The sequence below is a fragment of the Hippocampus zosterae genome, chromosome 1 (genome assembly GCF_025434085.1).
Source record: "Hippocampus zosterae strain Florida chromosome 1, ASM2543408v3, whole genome shotgun sequence".
NCBI lineage: Eukaryota > Metazoa > Chordata > Actinopteri > Syngnathiformes > Syngnathidae > Hippocampus > Hippocampus zosterae.
The window spans coordinates 20,321,469-20,334,410 of NC_067451.1; the positions used below are offsets into that span (position 1 = coordinate 20,321,469).

General features: G+C 46.7%; 1 protein-coding gene across 2 annotated transcripts in view; it reads left to right on the forward strand.

The window, feature by feature from the left end:
• The window catches only part of LOC127603474 (dedicator of cytokinesis protein 2), a 119,849-nt gene that overhangs the window by 62,363 nt on the left and 44,544 nt on the right, over window positions 1–12,942 (forward strand). For both annotated transcript variants that reach the window (XM_052069790.1, XM_052069797.1), the window contains exons 25-26: window positions 1,270–1,412; window positions 6,291–6,386. In XM_052069790.1, coding sequence (XP_051925750.1) covers window positions 1,270–1,412; window positions 6,291–6,386 — 239 coding nt within the window. The remainder of the gene's footprint in view (window positions 1–1,269; window positions 1,413–6,290; window positions 6,387–12,942) is intronic.

Genomic DNA, 12,942 nt, shown 5'->3' on the forward strand with positions numbered 1-12,942 from the left:
ATGGTGTTCACTGTTCAAGTTAATCTTTTAATTGGCTTGATCTGCTTACAGCTCATTTCTAATTTAACTTGTAGAAAGCTTCAAATGCTGTTAATGATTAATTTGGCAGCATTCTTCTGGACCATCTCCAAACTTGCCACTGTGCTCATTTACATACACAGAGTATAGAGTGCATCAGCAGCTGGTGTAATTGTAAGAAGAAAAAATTGTTCAAGCCCTTTTGAAGTATGTTGAGTAAATATCCTTTCAAATAAAAAAAAAGCATTTTTTTGATCTCATCAACTTGAAAATTATGTGTTGAATGATGGACTGTGAAGGTGAAACTTAAAAAATCATTCGTGGAAGCCGTCTCGTCACACATATTTGCAACAAATATCTATCCATCCATCCATTTTCTGAACCGCTTTATCCTCACGAGGGTTGCGGGCATGCTGGAGCCTTTCTTAGCTGTCTTCAGGCAACAGAAGGGGTGCACCCTGAACTGCTTGCCAGCCAATCAGAGGGCACACATAGACAAATCCATTTCTGCTCTCAATCACCTTATTTTGAATTATTTTGAATATTTTCAATCAACCTACCATGCATGTTTTTGGAATGGGAGAGGAAACCAAATCCGCGCAGGCCTGAGGAGAACATGCAAACTCCACACAGGAGCCTGGGATTGAACCCTTGACCGCTGCACTGTGAGGCGGATGTGCTAACCCGTCTACTGCCGTGGCGCCGCAACAAAAGAACTTACAAATACTATTGATGATTCTTTTAAGCAACAATGAGGTGTGTAAGGGGTCTGTAATTACTGTATATACTTCCTCACTTTTTAATGGACATATTTATGATGATAAAGTGTGTTGGAGACCAAGGGAACAAACTATGAATGAACAAACTAAGGATTTAGATTAATCCGAGCAAAGGGGTCAGTAGCAACATTACCGTGATTGATGTGTTGGCTTTGTATCTGACAGCAGCAGACATGCATGCAACTGCAATTGACATTTGATATCATTCCATTATACACTCTCAGGCTCGGGTTCATTTATTTTTTTTTTTTCAGGGTGGCGGCATCATTTCTCGTTGGTCTCTCTTCTATCTGTGCACTAAGGTTGAGCACAGGCGTCAGTCCCTGATTTTTGTAGCATTATTGCACAATCTTCATTCTTTTCTTCTTTTCGCAAAGACATTTAGTATTTTATTTGCTTTTCTAAACTTAGTAAACTAAGTACTTAAATAGTTTGCTGATTAAAGCTGCCATTCACATGTGTCGTCTTCCAGAGTGTCGAGATGTGTTGTTGCCAATGATGCTGCGAGAGCTGAGCAGAGCTTTGGCCACCATGGCGGACGGGCCTCATGATGAGAGAAGAAAAAGCCTGGAGTTGCTCACCAACATCCTGGAGGTCCTCAGCAAAGACAATGTGGTGAGACGCCTACGCTAAGACTGTCCACTCAGATGTATATTAGATATACCTATAGAATCGGATGAGATCCAATACACCCTTGTCAATTCTATGTCTTTACAAAAACAATAATGATGATCCTTAATAAGTTGTTATTTTATCTTGGAAAGGGTGTTTCAAGTCTGGTACACACGTCATGATTTTTAGCATCTTTGCTAAGTGCGAGACCCTACGCGTTAATAAGTGTTGAACATGACAAGTGTGTGTTTATTGCTCTTATCTATTTATCCTCTTGTAGTGTACCGTACTTGAGATGGCCGGCACACCACACTATACACATAATGCCATCTCCACCAACAACCGTGAGTCTCCTGCCCCAAAGCAGAGTCTTTGGCTTGGCTGAACTCAATGTTGACCACACATCAGGATTTGCGATTTCGCAAAACATTAGCGACATTGTGCTTTTGGGTGAAATTTCAATCTGATCCAAAACACTCTGGAGGAGGTGGGCAACAGAAGGATGCTAACTAAGCTAAAAGCTATGATGGCCAGTCCCTCCCACCCCCTCCAGCCCGCCCTGACAGCACTTGGTAGCTCCTTCAGCGAGAGACTGTTACACCCGCGCTGCAAGAAGGAGATATACGACGCTCGTTCCTACCGCTGATGAATAAAAAATAACAATCATAATAATAATAATAATTAAATGATGTGAAGGAAAATTGTAAATAGTACTGCAATTTATCCATTTTGTGTTCATATTACATTTAATTGAAAGATGTTTGTTGTTTTTTTTTTCTCTTTCTTCTTTCTTCTTTCTACATACATTCTTGCTGCTGCAGGCTGTAAATTTCCCCAGTGTGGGACGAATAAAGGATATCTTTTCTTAAAATGCAGCAAACCCTTTCAAGAGCAAATCAATTGAATCTTCTCTAAATTTGAATGCACATGTCGAACTGTTTCCTGATTGAATACTTTTTGCACAACTTGCTGTTTTTAAACTGGGGACCACAAAATTCACAACGAATGTTTGATTAATTAATTGACCAATAAATTGTCCTTTTCCACGTATGATTGGTATTTGAAAATTCCCCTTCATCACGCTGCCCTCATTTTGGTATCATGAGACAAAAACGACACCTGACAACTGATCAGACAGAATGTTCTCAGAGGAAAGTGGCCACTGAGCTTACAACAAGGCAAGTAAAAAGGCATCAATTCAATCACTAAAAAAAAGAAAAGCAGCTATAGTGAATGTTGCCATTTAGCTCCTTGTCAATAAAACAGCAAGTTGTGCAAAAAGCAGTGAATGCGCGTTCAACATTTTAGAATAGTTGACAAAATAGGTTCACCTGTAAAGGTTAAAATCCGTTTCAGGTGCATCCTAAAATTTCACCTGGAAGACAAATGTTCTGAACTGTGTTCACTGTAAAGAGTAGTAGTCGTAGTTGTGGTAGTAGTAATACCATTCCCTGTTGACCTAAAACACCTTGCAGGTGCACTATGAGAGAAGTGACTTTAAAATCAAAGTGCTGTAAAATGCCTTAAGTGGAGAAAAACTCAACTCCGCATTCATTTTGACCTAAACACACAAGATCACTTTTCTGAAATCATGAGTAAGAACCGAAACAATACACATGTTCTATTTGTGGTGGTCAACAAGCTCACAAATCCTCCAAATCAAATAACGCCAGAATTCCTCTCAACAAATACATGCAATGAATTTGCCTGCTACTTTGGTGAAAAAGTAGAATCCATCATGTCAAACATCATCACAAACCAGCAAAATTTTGCAGCGCTTAAAATCACCCAGAATTAATTCAATTACGGTGTCAGAAGTTGAATTCAGCTGTAATGCTGCACACAAATGGAATAAGCTGCAGATAGAATTGAAGCCAGTCCTCAGTCTAAAGGATTTAAAAACTCGACTCTTTTCCCATACCTTTGATTGGGGTCCTCGACTATTTTTTCTTTGAATTAATTTCAAAATCTACTGTACTTTTTATTCTCTACTTAACTTTTGCAAGTTTTTTTGTTCATGTGTTTAAAAGATGCCACTGTCAATTCTGGCAATTTTTGTCAGCTACTTTTATTTTTTCTGCTTTGCTTCTGAAAGCCGTTAACTGTTGCGTTTTCTAAATACTTGCTGATGTTGTGTCTTTGTGCAAAGCACATTGAATTGCGTGTGAAATGTGCTCTATCAATAATAACTGCCTCACATTGTCTTGCCTAACGCACCCGAGGCTTTTCTGTCCTGAATCATCTTGTCGATTAGCGCAGTAGGCACTGATTTATTACAACTCTATGTTTTGCTGCAACACTCATCCACACCTCACCAGTATGCAGCCACGTTTTATCCTTTCTAATTGCTCCACTGGGTTTTTGACAACCTGTCGAGTCTTTCAAGAAGGAAAGGTTTTGGCTTTTCCATTTCTATTCATGTGCAGTGCGCTAATCAAGCAGCAGCTTACAAGCACATACACACTCAAGGGGGAGAGCAAAGACATGTAATTAATGGTGATTAGATGGATTTGCATTGGGTTGAGGGTAAACTGAAAGTGGAAGATGGCAGAGTGTGAAAATGACACAGCATGTAGAAATACTAATATTTTGGGCTATAACAGTTATGACTCATGGCTCAATTATTTTTCCAAATAATAATATGGGGAAAAAAGCCTTTGGCAGGTTTTTTGTTTTTGTTTTTTTTTGGGCGACCCTAGCAGTGCATGGTGGTGTGGCGTCCTCTTGACTGTTCGGCTTGGCTTCATCACAGTTTTTATTGCCATCACATCAAATAGCTCCCATCATCAACACAATACCATCCCAAAATCAAATTCAATTGCCAATTAAAGATGATAAGAAACCACTAGCTTGCGCTGTGAATGTAAGATGCGGACCCTAGCTACCAACTGGAGTGTACGGATTTACTATCCTGTATGAGGGCTGTTTTTGACCATTCCTCAATTGTTTCTTTTGTTGACCCTGCAACAGCTTTTTGTAACGTCGCACATGTATCAAATTAAAAATGTGAAAACGTGTGCAAAAAAAAAAAAACACCAAACAACAAAACAAAGAAAAAAACAATCATTAATAAATAAATAAAAACTTTAGTTTGCAGTGTTTAGCCCCTTCTTGTGTCACTAAACAGAGTCGTAGAAACACCATATGATGCATCTCTGTTCTTCAAACCACATTAATAAATGCATATTATTAATATGCATCTATAATTTAGAAGCAAATCTGAGCGTTATCTTTGAAAAGGCGATGTTTTCCCTTGTATGCGTTGGTATTAAGACACCATAATTTAATATGTGCTAAAAGAAAAAAATGAATTAATGTAATCAGTCGAGCAAATAATTGATTGTTGTGTTTGTGTTTTCTTTAGTGTTCCATGTTGGAATTAATAAGGCCTTTGTCTCCAGCTGGAAATTAGTTCTGGACCGTCAGAGAAGGATGCGATGACATGTTTAACAATAGTTCTCTCTCCTCTTTGAAGCAGTTACTCACAAGAGATAATTGGTTAGTTTACGTGCTTTAGACATAATGGACACACAGTCATTTACCAAGTCAAAGGCACATGTACATTGTGGGTGATGTTTTTTTTCTTGCAGATTCGTGTTTTTTTTTAAAAACACAAAATTGGTGTTTGTTTTCATCCATTCATATTCTGCATTGCTTATCCTCAGTTTTTTAGTTTATTAGCATAGCAACCATGGCAAACGAGAGAGAGAGAGAGAGAGAGAGAGAGAGAGAGAGAGAGAGAGAGAGAGAGAGAGAGAGAGAGAGAGAGAGAGAGAGAGAGAGAGAGAGAGAGAGAGAGAGAGAGAGAGAGAGAGAGAGAGAGAGAGAGAGAGAGAGAGAGAGAGAGAGAGAGAGAGAGAGAGAGAGAGAGAGAGAGAGAGAGAGAGAGAGAGAGAGAGAGAGAGAGAGAGAGAGAGAGAGAGAGAGAGAGAGAGAGAGAGAGAGAGAGAGAGAGAGAGAGAGAGAGAGAGAGAGAGAGAGAGAGAGAGAGAGAGAGAGAGAGAGAGAGATAGGAGTGAAATTGGCTGCCTAATGTTTGACATGGGCAGCCTGGAGAAAGGGGGGTGGTAGATTTATGTGCCACCTTTAAAAATAAATTCCATGTTGCTTTGTAGTTATTTTTGTTTTAAAGTTTGGAAGATAACGTCTGTTATTTGGGGACCTTAGCGCAGAGTTATTTTAGGGCTTCTCCCATGGTTTTCGGCGTGGCTGATCAGGCACAGCTTATGATAGCAAGATTGTGTAGAAACACACAAGCAGAAACCCTAAATTTTTCCCACATGTGAAACTACTAAAGAATTATTTGACCACATATTTTTAATCAGAGCTTTATTTTAAACACTTTATTTCTAAACAGAGCTCTCTTCATTTCTGCAAATGTAAAATTCACAAGCAGCCGACAAACCTGCACTCTTAATAGCAGTTTTCCGGTGTTTGTTTTTAAAGATACTGTATATCATTTCTCTAATTATATTATTCATATTTTTTTTTTCTGAATTCCCGGAGCAGTACCACAAGGAAAATGCAAACTTTGCCCACTTCACTACAAAACTAACATTTCAGTTTCAGGTTTAGGAATGACACTTCAGAAATCTAGACTGTGAAAGTGAGAATTGCCTCAACCTCTTTGCAAATGAGAAATGTGACCTCAAAGGGATCCAAAGGAAATAAATTTGATTTTCACATAAAAACGCAAACACACACATGCACGCACACACTTACCTTCATATTCATGTAAAACTCTGTTGCAGTTCAAAGATTCACTCATAAAATGACTGTTAAATGTCATTGTGGCTCATTTTCTGCATGTGAAGACTATCTTCTGTTTTTGTTTGCTTTTAATTGACCATTGTCAACCTTTGTGTGGCTACATTTTCGCAGGGGGAAACATTTCAGCACATCCAAGATATTGTGGTTTCTTTGCTGGGGATCATCAACCAGACAGTCATTACAATGGGCCGAGAGCATGCGCTAATTGTAAGTACAGTCATTCTTTGTGCTACAATGTGTGCGACTAAATTATGACAATACAAAGGATTAGCTACCCTTGAGCACATGAGTGAGATTCAGTACAAGAGCTGTACCAATATACTGTAAACTGCATATTTCACAAAGATAGTCACGCTACTTTTGATAAACACTGTCAGAGAGGGGTTGTTTTAGCTGAACCTCATTGTTTGGCCAGCGAGGGATTGGTTTAGCTGTTGCTAAATCGTATACCTATACAATCAGATACATTTATTGACTCCTTGGGTTTGAAACGACAGCATACTGGCATTTGTGTTGAGTCAGCAATACTGCGCCAAATACTTTGTCAAGCATCTTTCTCATGCCTGCACATAAATATACGTGTATTTTTGAGTTGAGAAAATATATCCACTCAAAGTTCTGTCCTTTTTATTCATTTATCTATTTATTTATTTTTAACGTCACTCTTCTACCTCCTCTCTGTGATTTGTGCTCACTCATAGTCAACAAGTCGCTCTAAAGCAGCCACACCAGCTAGTCCACATGCTAGCTGTTAAGACTTTTGTTCCGTGTCCTTGGTCTCCATTTTTCTCTGCGTGACATGCATACCATGTTGGCTGATAATGAGGCGCTCTGAAACCACCGGACTATCTGAAAGAAGGATGCATTTTCGGGTCATAGGCATGCCTTGCTAGCTAAATGCACAACCTCTTTGACAGTAGCATTACTGTTAATGGTGTGGCCTTTGTTTGAATAGAATATTAGAATCATGTCTCACAAAAAATAAAGAAATAAATACATCAATAACATAGCCCAATCCAGAGTGTATTAGTTTGTAACCAACTGTTTGTATTTGGTGGACATTAATTATCCTCTCTCTTTTGCTACTTTGGGCTCAGATTGGCCTCCACCTGGTACATTTGTGAACAATCCAGACAAGCCAATTACGAACAATGAACAGATAGCTGGTCTAAGTATATTTTGCAACAAATTCACTTGTTTTGCAGTTGTATGAGTCCTGCATGGATGTACTGTAAGTGACAACACTTGTGTAAAGTTTGAGCAAGCGGCTTCCGCTTTGAATGGAAATGCAGTGTAGAATCAATCAGTCGCTGGTCAGCGGTGACACAAATGTTAATAATGTGATACAGACTGTCAGTCTGTGATCAGTTGCTCCATAATGTTGTCTCTTAATGTGTTCTCAGTAGACATTTCAAAGACTATGCTCTCTTCACCCAACAGACTGTCCCGTTATTGCCCTATTGAGTTCTTCTGCTTGAGTTCTTCCACACTTCTTAACTGATGCTTCACTTATTGCTACATTCAACTTTTGAAACAGTATACCAGCATTAGGCTGGACTATTCCCATTTTCTTTCGTATTAAGGTCCTTGTCACGTCGCGTGTCCGCCAGCAGGTGGCGGGTTTTCTCACCCGCCATTTGCGCACCTGTCCGTAATTTCGGGCTGATTACCCTCCTATATTAATGAGACTCCGGCAGTTCTCCCACTGCCGGAGAATTCCTCACCGTGCCATTGATCTCTCGTGCTAACTCCTCTATTTGTAAATTACTCGTTGCCTTCTTGCCTTGCGGCCTTGACTCTTGCCATTCGCGTTAGTCACTAAATTGAATACTTAGATATTGCCTAATCAGTAGCTCCTCGCACTTTGTTTTTCAGCGAGCGTTTTCAGTTGTTTCCTTATTTCTTCCCTGGTCCTTATTTGACCAGCGTTTTGTGTTTCCGTTTTTTCCCTGTCGGGCTCTTTCTGTTTTTGTCATTAAAGACACTCTTTGCTTTGAGAAAATTCTTTCGTTGTCTGTTTTCCGGGGATCCAATCCTTTATTTTTTCGTTCTGCACGGAGCGATCATTATCGCTTCGGGCAGATCGTGACAGAATTCTCCGGCCACCATGGATCCCGCAGACATCGAAAAAATTTTTTCCGCTCTTTCCCGACAAGAGCAACAGATGAGTCAGCAGGGCCAAGCCATTAGGGAACTCCGTGGCGCGGTCTCCATGCTGGCTCATCGGTCCGATGATTTAGAACCTCGGTTGGTCCGGGTGGAAGAGCGGAGACCATCTCCCCCCGGGGTTCATTCTATTATTCCCGAAGCGCCCTCCTCATATCCCGTTATGACGAGGGAGCCATCGCTTCCACACCCCCCTCGCTACGGGGGCGAGCACGGGCAGTGTGGACACTTCCTCCACCTGTGCTCTCTCATATTCGACCTACAGCCTTCTGCCTATGCTAATGACGCCGCCAAGGTGGCTTATGTCATGAGTCTGTTAACAGGTCCGGCGGCATCGTGGGCGATTGCGACCAGTGACGCCAAGCCGAATCTCCGTACCTCGTTCCCCGACTTCGTGGCTGCGTTCCGCCGGGTGTTCCATCATCCCGTGCGAGGCAGAGAGGCAGAGGGCCGGCTACTCGCCCTCCGCCAGGGAGAGCGATCGGTAGCGGATTACTCCATCGAGTTCCGGATCCTGGCCGCCCAGAGTGGATACGATGATCGGGCGCTGTGTGGCCTGTTTCGCCGCGGGCTAAACCCTCAACTCAAGGACGAGCTGGCGACCCGCGACCACAGCACCAACCTGGAGGAATTAATCGACCTCTCCCTCCTCATGGACAATCGCCTGAGGGAGCGAAGCCGGGAGCGTGGAGGTGATCGGTCCCAGTTCCGACGAACACCCACGGAGGAACAGGTGCAGCTGGGAGGCAGGGACGCTGGTGCGGAGGAAAGAAAGCGTTGTTTCAGCGACCGAGCGACGACTGACGGCGTTCCACCATCTCCTCACGCCGCAACCAGCCATCCGGGGTCGTCACCCCCTGCCCACCAGGAGTACTGTGAGTCACGACCGCGCGCGCCCCCCTTCGAGTCTAGGCGAGTCGACTCGCGGCCTGGACACCCCAACAGACTCGAACTCGAGGGGGAGATATTAACGGGGTCCCGGTCGTGGCGGGTTCGGGCTCTGGTTGACTCGGGGGCTGATGACTGTATAATGGACACCGATCTCGCATCCGAGCTGGGTTGTTCCGTGGAGAGGTTGATAGATAGGAAGCGGGTTTGTGATCTTGATGGGCGCCTCCTGGCGGTAGTTACGCATAGGACGGAGCCGTTGAAACTTCTACTGTCCGGCAACCATGTCGAACATCGCCGTTTTTACCTAATGCCGTCTCGCAATGCCCCGATCGTTCTCGGGTTACCCTGGCTGAAGACACACAATCCCGTGATTTCCTGGGCGCGCCCAGCGATAGACAGCTGGAGCCCATATTGTTACCAGCACTGTCTTCAATCGGCCGTCGGGAAGCATGAACGTGTCACGCCCCCCGAGGAGATCTGCCTTGACGGAGTGCCGGATTGCTATCGGGATCTAAAGGAGGTGTTCAGCGAGGATCGTGCCCACTCTTTGCCCCCACACCGCCCCTACGATTGTGCTATAGACCTGCAGGCGGGCGCTCCGTTGCCGACCTCGCGGCTGTATCAGGTGTCCCAACCCGAGCGCGAGGCATTGACGGAGTACATCAACAGCTCGCTCGCCGCAGGTCTTATTAGACCATCGCGTTCACCGTTAGGGGCGGGTTTTTTCTTCGTAGGGAAGAAAGACAAGACCCTGCGACCCTGCGTAGACTATCGGGGATTAAACGAGATAACAATTAAGAATAGATACCCGCTACCCTTGCTGGACTCCGCCTTCGCCCCATTGCAGTCAGCCACCATTTTCTCCAAATTAGACTTGCGCAGCGCTTACCACTTGATTCGCATCCGGGAGGGTGACGAGTGGAAGACGGCTTTTAAGACCCCTCTGGGTCATTTTGAATACCTGGTTATGCCTTTTGGGCTCACCAACGCCCCTGCCGTTTTTCAAAATCTAATTAATGATGTGCTAAGGGACATGATAAACATCTTTTGTTTCGTTTACCTTGACGATATTTTAATTTTTTCCCAGTCACTACACGAGCACCAGCAACACGTTAGGCTGGTGCTACAACGTCTACTGGAGAACCGGCTCTTCGTCAAGGCAGAAAAGTGTGAATTCCATGTCCCCGTCATCTCCTTCCTAGGGTTCATTATTGAACAGGGCAGGTTAAGGGCGGACCCCATTAAGACGCGTGCAGTCACTAACTGGCCGGTTCCGTCCAATCGAAAGGAACTGCAGCGCTTTCTGGGGTTCGCCAACTTCTACCGACGCTTTATCCGCAGTTATAGTCAGAAGGCGCTCCCCTTAACCCGCCTTACGTCCATCAAAACCCCATTTAAGTGGGATTCGACCGCGGATGCGGCGTTCGCAAACCTGAAGGCGGCGTTCACCAGTCCCCCCGTACTACAGCACCCTGATCCTGATCTCCCCTTTATCGTGGAGGTGGACGCCTCGGATTCGGGGGTGGGGGCTGTGCTGTCCCAGCGCTCTCCGGTCGACCAGAAGTTGCACCCCTGCGCCTTCTTCTCCCGTCGACTCAGTGCCGCTGAGTCCAATTACGACGTGGGCAACCGTGAACTGTTGGCAGTTGTGACCGCCTTGCAGGAGTGGCGGCACTGGCTCGAGGGGGCAAAGGAACCCTTTACGGTCTACACGGATCATAAGAACCTCGCCTACCTCCGCTCCGCCAAAAGACTGAACGCCCGTCAGGCCCGGTGGGCCCTCTTCCTTACCAGGTTCGACTTCATCCTCACCTACTCTCCCGGGTCTAAGAACACCAAGCCCGACGCCCTCTCCCGTCTCCACGAGCCTGCGGGGAGGGATCGATCCCCGGAGACCATCCTTCCGGCCCGGTGCGTCGTGGGGGCCGTCCAGTGGGAGGTTGAGCAGCGGATCCAGGCAGCCCTGGAGGGGGTTCAGGTGCCGACGGAGTGCCCAGCAGGGAGGCTATTCGTACCTCCTCCCTTACGATCTGAAGTTCTGCAGTGGGGACATGGGTCCAAGGTGGCGTGTCATCCCGGGGTGAACCGGACTGTGCAGCTCGTCGCCCAGCGTTTCTGGTGGCCGGAGCTCCGCAACGACGTGACGGAGTTCGTCAAGGCCTGCACCTCCTGCGCCTGCGGCAAGTCGTCCCATCAGCCGCCGGCGGGACTGCTCCAGCCGTTGCCCATTCCTCCTCGCCCGTGGTCCCACATCGCCCTGGACTTCGTCACGGGTCTCCCGCCTTCCCGGGGTCGAACTGTCGTACTCACGATCGTGGACCGCTTCTCCAAGGCGGCTCATTTTGTTCCTTTGTCCAGGTTGCCGTCGGCGCTGGAGACCGCCGACCTCCTTGTCGAACACGTCTTCCGTCTCCACGGCATTCCACTGGACATTGTCTCGGACCGGGGGCCCCAGTTCGTATCCCGCGTCTGGAAGCAGTTCTGCCGGTCCCTCGGGGCCACGGCCAGTCTGACCTCGGGGTACCACCCCCAGTCCAATGGACAAGCCGAGCGTGCCAACCAGGATCTGGGGGCGGCCCTCCGCTGTGTGTGCCTTCACCGTCCCTCATCCTGGGTCGACCACTTACCCTGGGTGGAGTACGCGCACAACACCCTCGTCTCTTCTGCCACTGGTAGGTCCCCCTTCATGGCCGCCTACGGGTACCAGCCGCCGCTGTTCCCGTCCCAGGAGGGGCAGGTGGAGGTCCCCTCTGTGCAGCACCACCTCAAGCGGGCCCATCGCGTGTGGAAGGAGGCCCGGGCTGCGTTGTCCCGCACGGCGGCCAGGAACCAGCGGATCGCGGATCGTCGCCGGCGCCCGGCTCCTTCATACGTGGTAGGACAGAAGGTGTGGCTGGCGACTAGGGATCTTCGGCTGGCCGGCACGTCTACGAAACTGGGACCCCGATTTACTGGACCGTTCGAGGTCGAGGCCGTCATCAGTCCGTCTGCAGTCAGGCTCCGGCTGCCGCCCACCATGAAGGTTCACCCCGTCTTCCACGTCTCCCTACTCAAACCCGTGTCTTCCAGTGACTTGGCTCCTCCTCCCACGCCGCCGCCCCCTCCGCGGGTCGTCGACGGTGACCCGGTGTACACGGTTCGTGCCATCCTGGACTCTCGGCGCAGGGGAAAGGGGTTCCAGTATCTGGTCGACTGGGAGGGCTACGGGCCTGAGGAGCGGCAGTGGGTGCCTCGCTCCTGGATCCTTGATCCATCCCTTTTGCGCGACTTCCACGCTACACATCCATCCAAGCCGGGTAGTCCGCCGGGAGGCGTCCATTGAGGGGGGGGTACTGTCACGTCGCGTGTCCGCCAGCAGGTGGCGGGTTTTCTCACCCGCCATTTGCGCACCTGTCCGTAATTTCGGGCTGATTACCCTCCTATATTAATGAGACTCCGGCAGTTCTCCCACTGCCGGAGAATTCCTCACCGTGCCATTGATCTCTCGTGCTAACTCCTCTATTTGTAAATTACTCGTTGCCTTCTTGCCTTGCGGCCTTGACTCTTGCCATTCGCGTTAGTCACTAAATTGAATACTTAGATATTGCCTAATCAGTAGCTCCTCGCACTTTGTTTTTCAGCGAGCGTTTTCAGTTGTTTCCTTATTTCTTCCCTGGTCCTTATTTGACCAGCGTTTTGTGTTTCCGTTTTTTCCCTGTCGGGCTCT